General features: G+C 44.4%; 1 protein-coding gene across 5 annotated transcripts in view; it reads left to right on the top strand.

Annotated features, from left to right (window-relative positions):
• The window catches only part of ARHGAP17 (Rho GTPase activating protein 17), a 98,379-nt gene that overhangs the window by 23,480 nt on the left and 53,918 nt on the right, over window positions 1-20,981 (top strand). For all 5 annotated transcript variants that reach the window (XM_007988210.3, XM_007988160.3, XM_007988200.3 and 2 more), the window contains exons 2-3: window positions 13,923-13,962; window positions 15,604-15,708. In XM_007988210.3, the coding sequence (XP_007986401.3) occupies window positions 13,923-13,962; window positions 15,604-15,708 (145 nt within the window). The remainder of the gene's footprint in view (window positions 1-13,922; window positions 13,963-15,603; window positions 15,709-20,981) is intronic.

Raw genomic sequence — 20,981 nt, 5'->3', positions numbered from 1 at the left:
GGAGTTGGAGGCCAAAATGAGTTATGATCACACCATTGCTTTCCACAGTCTGTGCGACAGTGAGACCCCGTCTCTAAAAAATAAATAATAACAAAAACTTTTTGGATTACATATGTTATGATCCACTAATTCCAGTTTCTTTTTTTTTTTTTTTTTTTTTTTTTTGAGACGGAGTCTTGCTCTGTCGCCCAGGCTGGAGTGCAGTGGCCGGATCTCAGCTCACTGCAAGCTCCGCCTCCCGGGTTTACGCCATTCTCCCGCCTCAGCCTCCCGGGTAGCTGGGACTACAAGCGCCCGCCACCTCGCCCGGCTAGTTTTTTGTATTTTTAGTTGAGACGGGGTTTCACTGTGTTAGCCAGGATGGTCTCAATCTCCTGACCTCGTGATCCGCCCGTCTTGGCCTCCCAAAGTGCTGGGATTACAGGCGTGAACCACCGCGCCCGGCCCAATTCCAGTTTCTATGTCTGATTACTTTCTTGAACAGAGAGCACTGTATTAATGAATTTTTCTTGTACCTTTTCCAAGTTGGTAGTTTATAGTCAGATTCTGCTGTACTATTTCTGTTAAAATAACTGTGTGTCGGGCCAGGCACGGTGGCTCACGCCTGTAATCCCAAAGTAGTGGGTCAGGAGATCGAGACCATCCTGGCCAACATGGTGAAACCCCGTCTCTACTAAAAACACAAAAATTAGCCGGTCATGGTGGCAGGCACCTGTAGTCCCAGCTACTCAGGAGGCTGAGGCACAAGAATCTCTTGAACCCAGGAGGCGGAGGTTGCAGTGAACCAAGATCGTGCCACTGTACTCCAGCCTGGTGACAGAGCTAGACTCTGTCTCAAAAAAAAAAAAAAAAAAAAAAAAAAAAAAAAGCTATGTGTCATTGGCCAGGATAACTATTTGGGCTCTGGGTCTGTGTTCTTGTCTCTCCTCTCGTTAGCCACAGAGGCCTCCAGTTCTCCCTCCTTCCATCCTGTGCCCTGCTATTCGACTTTTCATTCTGAAACTCAAACCTGTTGCCATTCCATTACTGAAAAACCATCAGTGGCTGCCTGTTGCCCCCTGCGTTCCATGGCAGGCAAAGCCTTTCTTTGCAGCCACATCTCCACCTCTTGTTCTGTACCCTACTAATTACACACTCCTCCCCAAACCCCTTCTCCCCATGCTCTTTGGTTGTCCTGACTTATCTGAGGTCCACTTGGACTGTTTCCCCGCTGTCCTGGCCGCACAGTTCATCACTCTTCTGTCTGTGCCCCCAAGGTCTCTCATCAAGGATGAGACCTTTTTTTCTCATGAGCTCCTCAAGGGTGGGGACTGTATCATTTCTGTTTCCTTTTTTCTTTCTCAGTTCCTGACATTTAGTGGGAGCTCCATAAATACTGTCTGAATGAACAAAGATCTAAAATCTGAGGCTCTTGGAGTAAGTCCATCCTCAGATAGATGGTTTATACTTGGAGACTTGCTTTCGCTTCTCTGTGGATGCATGCTTAGCTGAGATCCGCTGGTGCAGGTGTTTCTGTAGCCTCCTTAGCAGTGGTGGGAAGCCCAGCAGCTTAAGACGTTAGCTTCTGATGCAGAGTTTGCTAACTCTCCATGTACTCTGTCCCTGAGTTCCTGTTTATTGTTTGCCTGTGATTCTCTTTGGTGCCGCCCCACACGGTGTTATCACAACCAACCCTTTGTTTTCATTGAACATCCTGCCCTGCTCCTGCTCTAAGTCTGACTCGCTTTTTGTCTTTGTGTGGTCTAGGCTCGACTGTCACTTCTTCCAGACAGAAGCTAGAACAGCTTGATAAGTTTGGAAAGGTCATTCTTAGATAAGACTTGGGATTTATCTGAAGGTTGTTATTATTTGTTGTAATTTTCAGAACAGCTAACACTCCATGAACCCTCACTAGGTGCCACCAAACACGTTAAATGAAGTACATAAGATGGTGTTCCTAAACAACCTCTATGGTGGCGGTATCGTTGTTATTATTATTATTTTATGGTTATGATTATTCCCATTTGACCGTGGAGGAGATGTCACTTAGTAAGGTGCACCTGTGAACGTCCAGCCTTGGGATTCAAAGTCTGATCTGTTTGACTCCAGAGCCCTAACTCTTAGTTCTGACTGTATCCTGCATTCTTATCCTTTGCCGGGAGTGAAACTTAGAATCTGGTATCACTCTGTTTCTTACAACTGAGTTTACTCTGCTTGTGAAGGCCACAGAGTAAAGCCAGTTGTGAATCATGCACATCAGCTCATTCCAAAATGCGTTTATGGCCTAGGACCCAGGGACCTTGGAGACTCCGGTGCTGCAGTGCGTTATGACCGTTACCCTTCTAGTCTGTCCTGCTGCTCACTCTGCCACCTGCCAGCTGTTGCTATCTGAACCTTCTCCTCGCAGTGGTTCTCAGTGCTCTCTTTGTTTGGGAATTGCCTGGGGAGGTTAAAAAAAAAAAAAAGAAAAAAAAAGCCAGGCCCCACCTCCAGAGGTTCTAATTCATTAGTTTTAGTTTGGGGTCCAGGCATCAGTATTATTATTTTTGACAACTTTATGAGGGGTGTGTGTGTATTTGTGTTTTGGGGGGGGGACATGGTCTCACTCTGTTGCCCAGGCGGGAGTGCAGTAGTGTGATCTTGGCTCACTGCAGTCTCCACTTCCCAGGCTCAAATGACCCTCCTACCTAAGCTTCCTAAGTAGCTGGACTACAAGTGCTCACCAGCATGCCCAGCTAATTTTTTTAATTTTTTTTTTTTCTTTTGAGACAAGATCTTACTTTGATGCCCAGGCTGGAGTGCAGTGGCACGATCGTGGCTCACTGAAGTCTTGATCTCCTGGGCTCAAACAGTCCTCTCACTTCAACCTCCCGAGTAGCAAGGACTACAGGTGTGCACCATCACGCCTGGCTAAGTTTTTTATTTTTTGTATAGATGGGGGTGTCCCTACGTTGCCCAGGCTGGTCTTGAACTCCTGGACTCAGGTGATTCTCCCACCTTGGCCTCCCAGAGTGCCGGGATTCCAGGCATGAGCCACTGTGCCTGGCCTATGAGGTATATTTTATAGGTCATAAAATTTACCCATTTTCCCCTTTTATTTTTAGTTGGCTGCAATGTTTGTACATATTTATGGGATATAGAGTGATATTCTGATATGTTTACAATGTGTAATGATCAAATTGGCATAATTATCATATCCATCACCTTGAACATTTGTGCCTGAATTGTGAACATTCAAAATCCTTTTCTAGATTTTTGAAAATGCACACTAAGTTATTGTTAGCCATATTCACCCTACAGTGCCATAGAACACTAACACTTATTCCTCCCATGTAGCTATAATTATTTACCCCTATCCATTAACCTCTCCCTATCTCTCCTCCACCCTATGCTTCCCAGCCTCTAATAACCACAATTCTACTCTCTACTTTTATGAGATTATATATATTTTTGGCTCCCACATATGAATGAGAACATGTGGTATATATCTTTCTGTGTCTGACATATTTCAAAAAATGTCTCATTTTAAGTGTACAACTCAATGATTCATAGTAAATTTACAGAGTTGCATAACCATCACCACAACCCAATTGTAGAACATTTTTGTCACCCCAAATAAGAAACTTTATACTCCTTTACAGTTAATCCCCATTCCCCCCACCCCCCCCCAACACCAAAGCCAACCACTCATCTACTTTCTGCCTCTATAGAGTCCCATTTTCTGGCCATTTCATGTAAGTGGCATCACCTGTATTATTTTCAGAGCCTCCAGGACTGTCATGTGTAGCTCTGGTCAAGAACCACTGTTACCTCCAAGATCTTTTTCCACTACTTTTTTTTCTACTATTTTTCTGAGTGGCTCAGAAAACTCAACAGGCCCCTGCCAGGGCCGTCTCTTAGATAATCTGTGAGCTAAATGAGTCCTTGTAAGTTGGACTGAGAACTTAATGATCATTTACAACCTGTTTTTTTATGGGGATGAGCTTGTCAAAGTCCAAATGTGCTGACCTAGTTTGGAAGGGAGCCTGCACAACCTGTCTTCAGATGCTGTGCGCCTCCCCAGCAGCCATCAGTCACAGCACTGAGTCAGAGCCAGATGTGGAGGGAGCCCCTGACATTGTGTGGCCTGGCCTTGGGCACTTCAGCTTTAGATATTCTGTGTGGCTTTTTAGCTCCTCCTAGCCCCTGGCTGCCTCACCAGAGCGGTAAACTGTACTCCTCCTGAGCTCCTTTCCCTTAGGCAGTAGCTCTATGTGGTTGTACTGTCTGCATTGCAATATTTTGCAAAATATTTCTCACATGTTTTTGCCTGCTTAAATAAATTTTAAAATCTCAAACTCAGCTGCCTCCAGGTCCAAGCAAGTACCATGAGTGACTGGAGCAGGCTGGGGAATGAGGCACTTGGAATGCCCGAGAGGCCATGAGGTGGTTGATGGCAGAAGGGAGATTTCTTTCAGACTTTGCTATAAGCAAGAATCGGTGGCGGAGCTTTGAGACAGGCCACGTGGTTAGAGCAGGGATAGCAAATAGATTCCATTTCATGTGCCAGAGGGGAAAAAGCCAACTGACCGAACAAAACGCTGCGTGGATAAGCTTACATGTGCAGGAAAACGATAAACCTCAATTCAATTTAGGGTAAAATGTAACTGTTCATCTTAGTCACTGGAATTCAAATAATATTATCAAGATTAAGTTAAGATTGAGAAGGCTTTTATTGTCATTTAAAGTAAAAATTAAATGTTATAACCCTGTCCTAGAGAAGCTGTAAATACGTGGGCAAAATACCATCATTTGGGGAAATAATTCAGAGTATAGAACTATTAGATCTATTTTTCCCATGTCATTGCCAAAATATTTTCTGTTGAATCATTTCCCCTGATAAGTATCCTTTTTCTTTTCAGTGTTAGGCATGGGAACAATTTTTTCCCAATAGCATCCCTTTAGAGTTCTGTAAACTCTCTTACGACTTTTAAACTGCTTTGTGGCAGGTATAACAAATTGCTTCATTTTTAAAGTTGCAGAGAGTCCTTTATTTTAAAAATCCAATTAAGTAGATTTTAGATTCCTTCCCAGAAATCTAAGACGACAGCTAATCTAATGAGATAAAACAGTAAAAACTTACTCAGTAGTCCTCCAGCTCACTATGAAATCAAATTATGGCATCCAAACCGGGCTCAGAGGCGCAGGTGGATTTTGTAAACACTTGTAACGGGAGATGACAGTGTTGCACAAAATCACATTCCCAGCCGAATGGAATCCACTGCCTGGCCCTGGGTGGGCTCTGTAGTTTCACTGTGAATACAAATCACGTTGCATGCAGTAGTGTTTATGTTGTTGCCCTACATACAATATTCAGATCCTTGGTAGATTAGTCAGTCTGTCTTATTCCTCAAAAATGCTTTCAGATATTTCCTGGTAACCAGCATTGAAAATGAGTTCATTAAAAATTCTCTCCATGCCCCATTTCATTTTTTCATTTTGACATATCAGTCAGTGTGCAAGTGTAAAAGCCAGCAGAACGGTGATCTGTAATGTGAATTTGTAAACCAAAAACCGGCAGCCCTGTGAGCCCAGGAGCCGTGGGAGCCATTGATGTTTGATGTTCATGTTGGCACCTCGGCCATGTATTTGCCATCCTTGGGTGGGGGGTGACCTTGGTGGTAGAAAGATGAGCCCCTGCTCTCAAGGCCCCAGGATGACTGAAAGGATTGAAAAGGAGCAATTTGGCAAAGTCTTGAAAAGCCAGCGTCTCTCAACCCCTGAAATGCCAGTTGGGAAAGCACAGAAATCCCCCTTCTGAGTAAGAAGAATTTGGATTTGGGAAGTGATTAAAAAGGATTGAAGTTTCATGGGAAAATGGACTTCACTTGTACATAGATCAGGGGTCAGCAAACTCTGGTCTGTGGGTTAAATGCAGCTGCCGCAGGCTCAGAATGGTTTTGGCATTTTTAAATAGTTGAAAAACATTAAAAGAGGAACAGTAGTTCATGACGTATGACAGGCAAAATTCACATTTCAGTGTCCGTAAATAAAGGTTTATTGGGGCACAGCCAGGTCCGTTCGTTTATACAATGTCTGTGGCAGCTTTTGTGCTGCAGTGGCAAGCTGAGTCATTACATAGAGACAGTATGGTCTGCAAGCCTGAAATGTTTATTGTTGCTGAACTCTTGGGTAGACAACTGTGTTTATTTAGGTCTTGTCCTGAAATATGTTTATCAGTAGAGACCAGAAAACAGTGATTAAAATACTTCAGCGTTTTTGAGGAGGTGAGTGGATGAAGGTGCGTAGGTGCGGGAGAGACATAACTTCTGATTTCTTCCTGTCACCAGTGTCACCAGCACTGGGCTGTGCCTCCACATTTGGACTGAATTATCAGAGGCTGCCACCCCTGTTCATTTTGGCAGCTGCTGCTTGCCTATTAGGCAGAGGGTCCAGGAAAAGAAAATACACCTCCAGCCCAGCCTCACCCATCCTCAAAGTGATTCTAAAAAGCCAGCTGTTGAGGTTTGCACCACATCCTGCAAGAGTTACTGATAGAGACCTGGGATTGGCCACCGTTTTCTGTAAATGGCTGGATAGCAAATATTTTGAGCTCTGCAGGTCATACGGTGATGTCTTTCGCAACAGCTCAATTCTGCTGTTGAAGCTCAGAAGCAGCCGCAGATAGCACACGAACACATGAGCCTGGCTGTGTCCCAGTGAAACTTCTGTAATACACTGAAATGTGAATTTCATAAAATTTTCATGTGTTACCAAATACTGTTTTTTTCCAGTCATTTTAAAATAATCACTCTTCTGAGCTTTCCGGACATAAAATATGGGCGGTGAGCTAGGTTGAGGCTGCAGGTATAGTTTGCTGACCCTTGGTTTAGATAAACTAAGTGTAGGGCTTGCTAGTCAGTCCCTCTGGGTTTGAATCCCACAGTCCCACTTATTAGTGCTGGGGTCCTGGGCAAGTTACCTTTCAAGGCCTCACTTTCCTCATATGTAAAATGGGGGAAATAGTGGTTCCTACCCAATAAGGTTGATGTGAGAATTAGAATAGATGTAGGTGCCAGCCTAGTGTCTGGGCATAGAAAGCACCCAGCAAATGTAGCTGCTACTGTTGTTGGCTATTATGAAGGCTCAAGTAGATCCCTGCAGCCTTGGAGGAACCATTTGTGATATGGAGGTTTGATGGTCTTGAGCTGTCTTCAGTCCACAGTTCAATTAGATTGAATATGAGGCTGGAGGGTTTGGTGGTGCTGCCTTGCCTTTGTGCAGTTAAGTAGAACATGGTATATCCACAGACTAGGTTACTGTACAGGCATAGAAAAGGAGGCGGTAGAGTTGTACATGTGTGTTCTGACGTGTAAAAATGCCCCTCATGTGTCTCTGCCTACCTGGGTGCATGTGTGTGTGTATGTGTGTGCATGTATGTGTGTGTGTGTGTATATGTCCTTTGAAATCACTTCTCAGCCTTGGCACTGTTGACACTTGGACCTGAAGTAGGCAGAATAATGCTCTGCCCTCCCCAAACATGTCCAGGTCCCAATATCCAGAATCCCTGAATGTCTTAGATTACATGGCAAAGGGGGACTAAGTTTGGAGATAGAATTAAAATTTCTAATCAGCAGAAAGGGAGATTAGCCTGGACTAGCCAGGTGGGCCCAGTGTAATCGCAGAGGTCCTTAGCAGTGGAAGAGGGAGGTTGCAGAGTCAGGGGAAGATGTGACTGCGGCAGAGAGGCCCAGAGTGAACCGTACCGGCTTTGACAGTGCAGGAGGAGGACAAAGAACGCGGCCGACTCAAGAAGCTGGAAAGGGCGAGGAAGCAGATACTCCCCTCGCGTGTCCAGGAGGGCGTTCAGCCCTGCTGCCGCCTTGATTGTAGCCCAGGGAGACGGTTGGCAGTTCTGACTTGAGAAGTGTGATATAATACACTTGTGTTGTTCAAGCCACGAAGTTTGTGGTGATTTGTTACAGCAGCAATAGGAAACAAATCCAGGGCTGTATCCTTCCTTGTTCATAATTCTTTATATTATTTAGTGTGTGTGGGGGGGTTGCATTTAGGATAGTTAGTGGCATCCTGGCCTCTACCCTACAGATACCCATCATGACAACCACAAATGTCTCTAGACATTGCCAAGTGTCCTCTGGGGACACAGTTGCCTCCAGTTGAGAAGCACTAGTTTAAATTTAGAAAACAAATTGGGAAGGATATATAACAAATTCGTAACAATAGTTCCCTCTGGGATATGGGATTGGAGGAATGGCTTTCCCTCCTCTTTTAACATAAAATTTTTAAAACTGTGGATTTCGCTTCCCCCCACCCCCTGTAGACCTTTTTTTTTTTTTTTTTTTTTGGTTTTCAACTGGTTTTTTTTTTTTTTCCATTTTATAAAAAGATTAACCTTGAAAGGTAATATCACATTTCAATTTTAGTCATTATGAATTTTACTGTGGAAGGCAGTTCTATACACCTATGGCTGCTTTTCGACCTAATTTTATTAGATTTTGTTTGACATTGTGAATGTCCTTTTTCCCAAAGATGTGCTAGACATCCATTCATTCATTCAGTGTGTATTTCTTAAGTGGCAGGCAGGTGCTGAGCTTGGCGCTGGGGAGGAGTGATGACTTCAGAGCTCTCTCTCTGCCTTCATGGAACCTGCTGTCTAGCAGGGAGGAGGACAGTAGTGATCATTGCTTGGAAGACCACAGCCTGCATTGACCGTGTGGACTTGAGCATTCGTGTCCATGGTGTGGGAGTTCCTGGCTCCCATAGTACATGTTTTATGAAGGAAACCACCAGAAATCCATGATTAGAGATGGAAAATATCAGACCAATTGGAAATTTTCCTTTGACTCTTACCTGGTCTGAGCATTTTCTGTCTTTTTGGTACAGTGAACTAGTCCAGATTGAAAACATTTCTGTGTTCTCCTTGCCTGGCAAGTGAGCTCAGTGAAACATCCTATTAGCCACACTGCAGGGTTGGACATTACCATACCAGGTCAAGGGAAAGTGACCCTATCAAGGCCTAGGCAGCACCGTTGCTTTGAGAATTACAAGGAGAAAATCTGTGCTTTACCAAAAAGCAAATTAAAAATCCTGCCTGGTATAAGCCTTGTTTGAGTGACTAGTGAAATTACAGAATAGCTTCATAGGAAAAAACAAACCCCAGAGTAAAATGGCGAGTGGGAAGTTCCTTCCTGATTCGTATTGTTTTTCCAGTTGCAGACAGGAAACATTCAAGGGTGTTTTCAAGCCCAGAACACTGGACACAAAGAAGGCTCTGACAAAGCAGAAAAAACCCATATACAAAAAGTTTAGGAACATGGAGCAAAATGTCTGATTCAAAACAATCTCGGTTGGGCGCAGTGGCTCACGCCTAGCACTTTGGGAGGTGGAGGCGGGAGGATGGCTTGAGCTCAGGAGTTTGAGACCAGCCTGGGCAATGCAGTAAGAATCCATCTCTATAAAAAATATTTTAAAAATTACCTGGGCATGAGGGTGCACATCTCTCGTCCCAGCTACTAGGAAGGCTGAGGTGGGAGGATAGCTTGAGCCCAGGGTTTCGAAGTTGCTGTGAGCTGTGATCAGGCCGCTGCACTCAGCATGGGAGGAAGAGCAAAACGTTGTCTCAAAAAAAAAAAAAAAAAAAAAAAACCCAAAAATCTGGCTGGGTGCAGTGGCTCATGCTTGTAATCCCAGCACTCTGGGTGACCGAGGCAGTCAGATCACTTGAGCTCAGGAATTTGAGACCAGCCTGGCCAACATGGTGAAATCCTGTCTCTACTAAAAATACAAAAATTAGCTGAGCGTGGTGGCTCATGCCTGTAGTCCCAGTTACCTGGTGGGCTGAGGTGGGAGAATCACTAGAGCCCAGGAAGCAGAGATTGCAGTGACCTGAGATTGTGCCACTGCACTCCAGCCTGGGTGACAGAACGAGACCACGTCTCAAAAAAAAAATTATATATATATATTTATTTATTTATTTTGATTTATCAAGTATTATTTTTATGATTGGATCACTTTGTCTACTGGTTTTTTTTGTTTTTTGTTTTTGTCTGTAGGTGTCTTGATGAATTCAGTCTCTTGCCCCCTGCCTTGCTTTAATGAATTACAAAAACTCAACCCAAGATAACATTTCTCAGTAAAAACCAGCACGTTTCTGTGGCTTATGTACATGCCTATTGAATGGGCACCTTGGCCGATAGTGGAATAATTGCTGGACTTTTCATATCTCTGGTATAGGTGAACACTGCAGTTCATGATAGGAAGCACTGAGGCTTTGACCAGTCACAGTGATGAGGGAGATCAGGCCATTTGGACCACATTATTGGAAGAGATGGAGACAGTGCCAAGTCCTGAAAATTAAGATGGACAGCCCACAGGCCAGCAAAAGAATCTTTGTGTAAGGGATCCATTCCAGTTTGTGTATTATACTCCATAGTCATGATTCGTCACTTAAAAGTAATTCTTCCCAATTATAGGTCACTTTTAATAATCTCAGGGAACTCTAGTTGGGTTTTGGATTTTTTTTGTACAATTTTTTTTTCTTTTTTGAGACGGAGTCTCACTCTGTTGTCCAGTCTGGAGTGCAGTGGCACGATCTCAACTCACTGCACCCTCTGCCTCCCAAGTTTAAGCAATTCTCGTGCCTCAGCCTCCCAGGTAGCTGGGACTACAAGTGTGTGGCACCACATCTGGCTAATTTTTGTATTTTTAGTAGAGATGAGGTTTTGCCATGTTGACTAGGCTGGTCTTAAACTTCTGACCTCAAGTGATCCACCCACCTCGGCCTCCCAAGGTGCTGGGATTATAGGTGTGAGCCACCCTGCCCCCCCCAGCCTCTAAAATTGATTAAAAAAAAAACAAAACTAAGCCTGCAGATCTAAAATTGATTTTATTATTGTGATATATATAGCCTCCACAAACACAGGAAGCATAGGGGAAATTTCTTTGTAAACAGTACATTAACATTTTCATATAATATATTCAATACAGTTTTCAGCCTCCAGACCTTTTCACGTGAAGTACCTCTAAAGCAGAGGGTCCAGTTAATTTGAAAAAAAAAAATGGCTGGAAATATACTGATATTCTTTACGTTTTGGATACTCTGAGGTATGTTTTCAGTTGTGCATTTGTAGAGCTTGACATTGGACCAGTTCTTTAAGTTAGGCACGCTTCACCCCTGGCCATATCAAACATGCTGCTTAAAAATGTAAGTAACATGCTATTTTTTAAAAACCTCAAAACTGTATTCATGTAGTTTGAAAAGTCAAATAATATAGTAAAGGCTTATCACAAAATATGGTGGGTTCACTCCCTACTCTCTGAGATTTCCCAACTCCAGAAGCAACTACTTTGAATTATTAACAGTTTATTGTGACATTTATTCATATTCATAATTATAAGTAATACATGTAAACGGTCCTTTGGGTTATCAAATTAGGTATTGTCTGTTGACTTTCTGTTCTGATATATGAGGGTTTACGGCCCTTTCCCTCTGCGTCTGCTCCCCAATCCTTCCAATACGGTTATAATTTTCCATTATATTACTAGTTGATGTTTATATTATGTCCAATCAATTATTTGCAGCTGAGCCTACTAGTACTATGACTATCTTTCTGTTTCTAGTGGACTTTTTGTTTTTCCTGAAGTTAATACTTGCCTCGTTTTTATGTTTGCTTTATTTTCTTTGTGGCTGTTGCAGCACTGTGTTCATAACAGTTTAATAACTGCCAAGCTCCTATTTGAATTGTTTGTGGTTGTTTATGTTTTTAATTTCAAGTACCAGTGTGAGGTTACTGAGCAAGAAGTTGGGAAAAGATGCACATGGTTGGTTGTTCTGAGCTGGCTCTAGCATACCCCTGAGCTATTACTAACTCTCCCACATCTGCTTATAACCCACACTGGGATTATAGAGCAAGTTCTTCTCTTCTTCTGTTATTTTTTAAAAAATAATCTGCTCTGAAAAAGGACATATTTATTCTGATTCTCAGGTCAAATCTCTTCTTTTGAACTTGTGAAAATTTTAGTAGGCCTTGAGACTTTTCTGTGTATACTCATACTTACAGAAGGAAGTCATTTTAGAGTTGAGGTGGATTCTGTCAGAGATGTACAGGGCCCTGTCCAGATTTGGGGGTTTTGGCTAGGGAAGAAAGGCAAAAGTTACCCAATCCCTGGTGGCATTTTGCTAAAGGAGGGATGAGGCATTGGCAAGAAGAATGAGGGTGTCTAATGGTGAAGCTCTAATGATCTCATGCCAGGTGTGTTCTTGCTAGGCTGACTGTCAGGTTTCTTTCTGAGTCTGGTTCTTTGACCTCATGGTCAGCTGGGGCCCTGCTTCCCTTCCCTAACTGGTATGACTACTTGTGTTTGGCTCTTCAGCAATGTCTGGCACTGTGCATGCCAAGCAAGGTCTAGGGTGGCATATGTTGGCCTGCTGCTGGCGGAGCCTTTTCATAAAGTTGAGAATTGACTGGGTCTGGAAGCTGGGGCCTTGACTTTGTCTCCAGGCCCTGATCCTCTGGCCCTGAGAGGTATTTGAGTCAGGTCAGAATTCCAGTTTCCTGCAGAAACTGGTGAGTGAGCGAGCCACCCTATAGGCATCTCCAGGTTAACTGGGACAGTGCCATGATGACAAGTGTTAGAATCCCCCGTGGCAATGCCCCGTTCTGACTAACGTGCCGTTGCCCTAAGTGGAGACTGGAGGAGCAGCGCACTCTGTTCCCTAGCCCACAGTTGGCACTGCTCTGAGCTTAGCAGCGTTTCGAGGTCATTGTAGGGATCTCATTTACTTTCTGGCTCAAAGACCTTTTCCTTCTCTTGCATTGGTTCCTGGCCAAGATCATGCAACCCCCATTCTGAATTTCCGGTTCATTGACAGCCTTCCCCTGACTCCCTTCACTGTTCAGAACTGAAACATACTTTTTCTTTCTCTTTTAAAAATTTCCTTCATGCCAGGCGCCGTGGTTGACACATGTAATCCCAGCACTTTGGGAAGCCAAGGCGGGTGGATTACTTGAGGTCAGGAGTTCGGGACCAGCCTGGCCAACATGGTGAAACCCCGTCTCTTCTAAAAATACAAAAATTAGCTGGGCGAAGTGGTATGTGTCTATAACTCCAGCTACTTGGGAGGCCGAGGCGCGAGAATCGCTTGAATCTGGGAGGTGGAGGTTGCAGTGAACCGAGATCACACCACTGCAGTCCGGTCTGGGCAACAGAGTGAGACTGTCTCAAAAAATAATAATAATAACATAAAAATAAAAATTATTATGGTCTGACAATTGAGACTCCACCAGCTTGGAATGCCTCTTCTGATTGCTGGCCACCGTGTTGGTTTAATGGAATGGTCGATGAAATTAGTGGTAGTTCAAAGCATAACAGAGAAAGTTGTGGAAATACTTTGTTTCTTTTAAAAGTAAGGATGGAGAGGGAATTTGAAGGAGGAACTAATTGTTACTGTGTGTGATGGTCTAGACTTGTGTCTTTGCATAACATTTCTGGTTGTGAACTGAGGTTTAAGCTTCTGTGGAACAGTGTTTTCTCAAAGCCTTGTCTAGAGACCTCCTGCGCTGGAATTCTGAGCAAGGATTGGCTGTTAAAAATGCAGGGTCTATCGAATCAGAATAGAATCTCCAGAGGGACCTGGGAAATGGCATTTTATGTCAGCGCCTCCTGCGCTTGGTGATTCTGTACCTGCTCAGGTTGGGGAAGCACTGCTCAGGATCGTTTGTTCTTATTTTGGGCTGCTGTTCCCCACAAAGTTTGTTTAGTTATTTTTCTTTGGTTTTGCTTAAATTGCAGTTTGATGTAAAAATGGGTAAAATGCCCCCGCCAACCCTTCTAAATTCATTTCTGCCTGTTTTGCTTTAAACTCCAGGCTAATAATTAAGACATTTTAGGAGTTGCCTTTCATTTTTGGATTTCTGACTCTGAACTTTTAATTTTTCCCACAGAGCTGAGAAAACAGAAGTCCTCAGTGAAGATCTATTACAGGTAACAAAATATAGTCTCCTTTAAATGATCTGTTTAAACAATGGAAAAAAATTCCTATGTGAGAATTGAGGCTTGTGGGCTTTTTTTTTTTTTTTTTTTTTTTTTTAAACCAGAAGCAGAATAAAATTAATTAGTGTGATTTTGAGCAGGAAAGAAAATCAGTTTTGTTGCATGATGATGAAAAGGGGATCTGAAACCCAGCTACCTGGGTTCGAGTCTCAGGTCTGCCCCTGGTTAGCTTTGTGGCTTCAGGGATTTACTGAACTTTCCTGTGCCTCAGTTTCTACTTCTCTAAACTGAGGGAAAGGCTGTATCCACCTCACAGGTTGTTAGGAGGGTTTAATGAGTTAAGCAGGAACAGCGCTGGGAACGGAGCCTGGCATGTGGTAAGTGCTAGGTATTAGTGATCTGTTGTTATTATTACCGCCAGTGCAAGCCACAGACACTGTTTCTGACGTGAAACATCCCTTGATTTGCCCTGTGTTCTCCTGCCTCTTTTTTCCCATCTCTGTTAGAGCAGTTGTGTGGCATTTCCCCAGGGGGCTGTGCGTCCCAGCGGGGCGGAACCAGCATTTATTTGCTGTTGTTTCTTGAATACCTTGCACAGGGACTCAATAGATGTGGGTCTTCTCAACAAATATTAAATGAGTACCTTCTGTTTCTGTGAAAGATAAGGCACTGGGAGAAATCAGTGAACAAAACAGATCAAGGCTTCTGTCCTCGTGGGGTTTACATTCTAGTGGAAATTGGAATCGAAATTAAATTATGGAATTACTTTGTTCATTTTTTGCTTTTCTCTGGTGGCAAATGAATGTACATTAGTTTTCTAATGTTTGAAAATCTGGCCATTGCAAGATTTGGGGAAGGTAATATTGAATCTGCTCCTAAATGTCCCCTTGCCCGCCAGCCCTGAGTCCTGGGCTATGGGCTTGGATCTGAAGAAAGGCTGCTCTTTTGAGAAAGAGGCACAAGCCATCTCAGTGCGTAAAATGGTTTGGGGTCAAAGTGTGTTCTGTTTTGAATGTGTTGATCTATCTTTAAAATAGAAAGCATCCCAAAGGGCCTGCTCTCATTCTTCATGAGTCATCAGAATACACATTTTTGGCATTCCTTCCTGTAAAAAGCAGCTCTCTTTGCCATAAACAGCCATATTCTAGCAATAGTATTTTGGGAAGCTGCTTATGATGCGTGGGTTCCCTAAGCTGACTGCCCGTTCTGCTTTAGAGGTTTATTTAAAACACACACACACACACCCCGAAACCCAGTAAGGAAAAATTTTGAAAACACAGATCTTGCAGTTAAATTGGGGAACATTTATTTTGCTGCTTCTGTCTGATGTACGTTGTGTGGAAGGCTCTGCTGCCATGAGCTGGAGAGAGCTCTTTGGCATCCCTGTGGTTTTTTCCACTTGGCAGTGGGTCTGGGCCGGGATCATTCATTCGCATCTCTGCCTGGTCTGACCTGGTGCTTTTCTGGTGCTGTAGTGTGTAAGCTGACTGGCACCACTCAGTGCGACAGCAAGGTGCGGCCAAGATCATTCCTTTTCCCTGCACATAGATTCAGCCGTGCTTTTCCTACCAGCATGCACACACCACAAAAGGAAGAGAATGAATGTGTTCTCTTTTGTCTCTGCCTTGTCAGATTGAGCGACGCCTGGACACGGTGCGGTCAGTATGCCACCATTCCCATAAGCGCTTGGTGGCATGTTTCCAGGGCCAGCATGGCACCGATGCCGAGAAGAGACACGTGAGTATCAGATGTGACTCAGACCCAGAGTTCCTGCGTCTCTCTGAGGCTTTTCAACCCCGGGATTGGTTGGTTGTCCTAAGTGGCATCAGTGGATTGGCCTTTGGTGACTTCTATCACCAAGCATGCTCGTGACAACTGCATGACCATAGCATTCTTTTGTGTTTAAGACATCGCTGGGCTGGAAGCACTGCTTACACGGAATCTTCTCCAGGTGCTTTTGAAGGCTCCACGATCATGTGTCATTGATAAGAGAATGGCTGTGTCGGTTATGCATCTTCTGCTGACAGAAAGCGAAAAGCCTGTCTTAAATTGACGTTGAAGTAGAAGTAGTGTATTGGTTTGCTAACTGAAAAGTCCAGAGGTTGGGATGGACTTGAGGTCAGGCTTCATGTAACATTTCAGTAATGTGATGAAAAACCCAGTTTCCTTCCTCCTCTCTCCTCTGCCCTCAGGTCTGCTTTGTCCCTGGACAGGCACCCTCATGATGGCAAGTTGGCTACTGGCAGCTGCTATGGCTACTTGTTCCTTGAGTGTGGCCAGTGGGAGAGCCTCTCTCTCAGTAGTTCCCCTCCCCTCCCCTCCCTTCCCCTCCCCTCCCCTCCCCTCCTCTCCCACCTCTTTTTCTTCTTTTTTTCTTTCATTTTTGCTTCCCTTCCCCTTTCCCCTTTCCCTTCCCTTCTCCTCTTTTCTTTCCTGATGGGGTCTCACTCCATGACCCAGGCTGTAGTGTGGTAGTACAGTCATAGCTCACTGCAGCCTCAAACTCCTGGGCTCAAGAGATCCTCCCGCTTCAGTCTCCCAAGCAGCTGAGACCACAGTACACACCACCATGCCTGGCTAATTTTTTGAACTTTTTCGTAGAGATTGGGATCTCGCTTTGTTACCCAGGCCGATGTAGAGCTCCTGGCCTCAAGCAGTCCTCCGACCTCAGCCTTCCAAATTGTGGAATTACAGGCATGAGCCACCCATACCTGGCCCCAGTAGTTTTTCTTGATGGAGTGAGAAAGCTGCTTTTTCCAAACTCTTGGCAGATTGAAAGCGCTTTCCATTGCATTGATTTGTATGGAGTTACATTCCCCATTTTTGACTGTTCTGTTCCACCCTCGTTAGCATGGATAGGGGGTGAAGAGAAGGGATGTGCTGATTGGTTTAAGGTAGTTGGGCCCAGGCCTAGAGCATGGCCTATGGTCTTACCTCTGGCTCATAGACTTTATCAAGACCAGTGTAGATCCCTGAGGAGAATCAGGATACTAGTATAGAAAGGAAGAGGGATAGACTCTAGGAGAGCCCTCCAGTGTCTGTTCAGGGTCCACTTGTTCAGAGCATTCAGTTCCTACGTAGAGCCAGTGGAGCACAGCAACCTTTGTTCATGAGGGAGTTCCCTCCTTGCTTTTACAAGTTCCCAGCTTATGAGCATGCCGTAAACCTTAGAGCCCATGCAACATTGAAGTGACAGTTTCAGTGACACACAGGGAAGCTGTGATTTGCTATATTGTCACCAGGTGTCTCAAAAGTGAGCACTATTAATAGTATGCAGATGATCTGTTACCCTTTTATGTTTCCTACAGACTTTTATGGGGCACCGTGGCAGCAGGGTTATTCCACTCCTGCACAACAGTGAGGATTCCGCAATCATGTCTGTCACAGGAATGGAAGTTTGCATACACCTATGCTTCCACACTTGCCGCAAAGCTCCGTCCCTCAGAACCAGACCCGGCCTACTGGTTCTGCTTCCTGCAGCTCCTTGTCCTTCTCTTGCCTTCTTCTGCTCTACTCACCCTTTTCACGTTGTTTCCTTAGGTTCTCTGCTTCTCTTCCTTACTCTCCAAGTCATATTCTCTGGGTCACCTCCTCTGTTCTTATGGCTTCTAACTGATGTGTTTATGCCAGTGACTTCTAAGCCGTTTTCAACCAAGCAAAAAACTTACTGTCTTAGATGTCTATATTCTAGCATGCATGATCAGTTCTTCCTTCTGTGTTGACTCTCTGAATTCTGTCCACCCTTTTATGCAGGCTGGAAACTGGGGGCTTTCTTATATTCCCTGTTATTTTTTATTTTTTTCAAGACAAGGTCTCACTCTGTTGTCCATGCTGGAGTGTAGTGGCATGATCCTGGCCCATTGCAACATCAACCTCCTGGGCTCAAACCATCCTCCCACCTCAACCTTTAGGTAGCTGGGACTACAGGCTCGCGCCACCAAGCCTGGCTAATGGTTTTTGTTTTTTTGTTTTTTGTTTTTTTCATAGTAGAGATGAGGTCTCATCTGTTGCCCAGGCTGGTCTTGAATTCCTAGGCTCAAACACTTCTCCCGCCTTGGCCCCCCAAAGTGTTGGGATTACAGGCATGAGCTACTGTGCTGGGCCTCGCTTTTATTTTATCCTCCAAGCCCCATAACTGCCTGATCAGCAAGTCCTTTGATTTCTCTCTGTGAATATTTTAAATGGCTCACCTCCACTCCATCTCTGCCACCTTGGCCTTAATGTAAGACCTGACTCCCTCTCACCTGGACTGTTATAGTCACCTCCTGGCTACATTTCCTGTCTATAATTTCCTTTCCAGTGTGTCTTCAACCCAATCACCAGAGTCAATTTCCTGAAATACAAATCAATCTTATCATCCTCCTGCCTAAAAAAAAGAATCTTGGCTTAGTGGTTCTTAACAGGGACCAGAATTACACCCCTGGGGGCATATGGAAATGTGTAGAGACAGTTTCGATCATCAAAGGGACTGGCAGACACCACTGACGTTTGGAGGGTGAACCAGGATGCTAAACGTTTTTTTGTTTGTTTGTTTGTTTTTGAGGCGGAATCTTGCTCTGTCGCCCAGGCTGGAGTGCAGTGGTGCGATTCCGGCTCACTGCAACCTCCGCCACCTGGTTCAAATGATTCTCCTGCCTCAGCCTCCCGAGTGGCTGGGACTATAGGTGCACGCCACCAAGCCTGGCTAATTTTTGTATTTTGAGTAGAGACAGGATTTCACCATGTTAACCAGGCTGGTTTCCAACTCCTGACCTCAAGTGATCCTCCCTCCTCAGCTTCCCAAAGTGCTGGGATTACAGGCGTGAGCTTCCGCGCCTGGCCAAGATGCTAAATGTTTTGTAATGCCTGGTGAAATAGTTCCACACAGGAAGTATCTTAATGCTAGAAGTGCCCCTTCTGAGGGACGCTGGCTGGTTCCCATTGCCTGGGATAAAGTCCACGCTCTTTAGATGGCTTAAGCCCTTTCTCAGCTGATTCCATTTCTCCTTATCAGCTTCACTGTCTCCTACTTCCTCCTATTCACACTCTGTGTCAGCCACATAACACTCACCAGTCCCCAAATATGTCACTGTCTCTCACAGTTCTATCTAGTTCCTGTTGTCTTCCTTGAGACACAGTCCAAGTGTCACATATATTCAGTAGAAACAAATATTTATCAGTCACCTACTGTGTACAAGTGCTGGAGATAGAAAATGAATGAAATGTAAGTTTTCATGGTCTTGTGGGGGACATGCATGCAAGTGGATCACTATAAAACAAGATACGCAATAAAACATGCACAGGGTGTTATGGGGGGCCCAGGATGGGTACCAGAGGAAGAGGGAGGTAGTCAAGTGAGGCTTCCTGGAGGAGGTGGTGTCTGCCCTATAAAGGAGGGAAATTAGTGGCAGGTGGTGGGAATATTCCAGGCCCCTGGGGCAAAAGTGCTTGGTCCTCGTTTCTGAAACCTAATGCTTTAGCTTTCCTTTTCCAATGTCAAACAAAAGTACCAAAGACAGGGTTCTGAGGATGCCTACACTTTGCACTTGGGAAGAGGAGTTACCACAACAATGGTGAGAGAAGACTGATACGGAGAAAATTGCAGCAGTCTCCAGGGCTCTAGAAAACACAGGAGGAGCCTCCCAAAGGCCTCTCATGCTCCCTGCATGGGAAGAGGCAAGAATGGCAGGAAAGAGACATGGGGCAGGTGACCTTCTCAGTCCAGCCACCACTGACATGGTACAACGCTCATGGGTCAGATAGGATAGATTATTAGATTAGACAATTCTTTCTTTTTGTGCGATTGGCATGCGTTTTACAAATTAAGTCTTTAGAGCTTTTAAAATTCATCCCTGGCCAGGCATGGTGCTGCACTCCTGTAATCCCAGCACTTTGGGAGGCCAAAGCAGGCGGATTGCTTGAGCTCAGGAGTTCAATACCAGCCTATGCAACATAGCACAACCCCATCTCTCTAAAAAATAAAAAATTAGCCATACATGATGGCACATGCCTGTAGTCCCAGCTACTCAGGAGGCTGAGGTGGGAGGATGGCTTGAGCCCCAGAAGTGGAGGTTCCAGTGAGCTGAGATCATATCACTGGCATCCAGCCTGGGCAACAGTGCCAGACCCTGTCTCAATAATTCATTCATTCATTCATTCATTCATTCATCCCTGATGATAGCTGTTCACCTCTAGGAAGCACAAAGCCCTCCCTGTGGAGGAGTTCAGTGTTGATACTTGATTAATGAACCCATATGTTAAGCAGAGTTTCCTTGTTTATATACATAGGAAACAAGATTGTTGTGGCTTTGGGGTCAGGTTGGGGAGACCACAAAACTATTTACAGCTGCCATCTTGAGTGATACTTGTCAAAATAGACTTCTCTATTATTTTTTTTCCACAGACTCCTAAAGTTCCAGAGTTGCACAGTATATTTGTCTTAATTATTGCATTGATCTTTAGTAGGTATTTAACCTCCTTTAGAAAGGCAGCATAACCAGAAGGTAGGAGTTATCCCCTATTATTCTCATATCTTCCTTGTCCAGAAATGGGGCAGCTGGGGAATAGTCTCCTCGTAGCACAGATGGAGCCCATTATTTATTTATTTGAAAATAATTTTGTGGGAAGCTGAGGTGGGAGGATTGCTTGAGACCAGGAGTTTGAGACTAGCCTGAGCAACATAGTGAGACCTTGTCTCTATAAAAAATTAAAATGAAAAAATCAATAATTTGGGGAGTGGGGAAATGGGTAAATGCCTTTGTTTATTTTTAAATTTCAGTTTACTGTTTTGAATAGGTTCTACATTTATATGCTCAAAATTCAGAGTATACAAAAGAACTTACAGTGAGGTGCCTTCCAGCCCATTTCCCCAGGCACCCAGTTCCCTCCTCCAGAGCCACTGCTCTTAGTAGCTTGTTGTATAGCCTTGCAGAGACGGTCTGTCCAGTACAAGCCAGTACATATGCTATTGTATCAGATGGAGCCCTTTGGAGGCAGAAGAGTCAGGTGACATGCCAGGGGTGGACCCTGTG

This window comes from Chlorocebus sabaeus, chromosome 5 (genome assembly GCF_047675955.1).
Source record: "Chlorocebus sabaeus isolate Y175 chromosome 5, mChlSab1.0.hap1, whole genome shotgun sequence".
NCBI classification, from domain to species: Eukaryota; Metazoa; Chordata; class Mammalia; order Primates; family Cercopithecidae; genus Chlorocebus; species Chlorocebus sabaeus.
The sequence above is the reverse complement of the archived record's forward strand: the minus strand, read 5'-3'. Positions and strand labels throughout refer to the sequence as shown.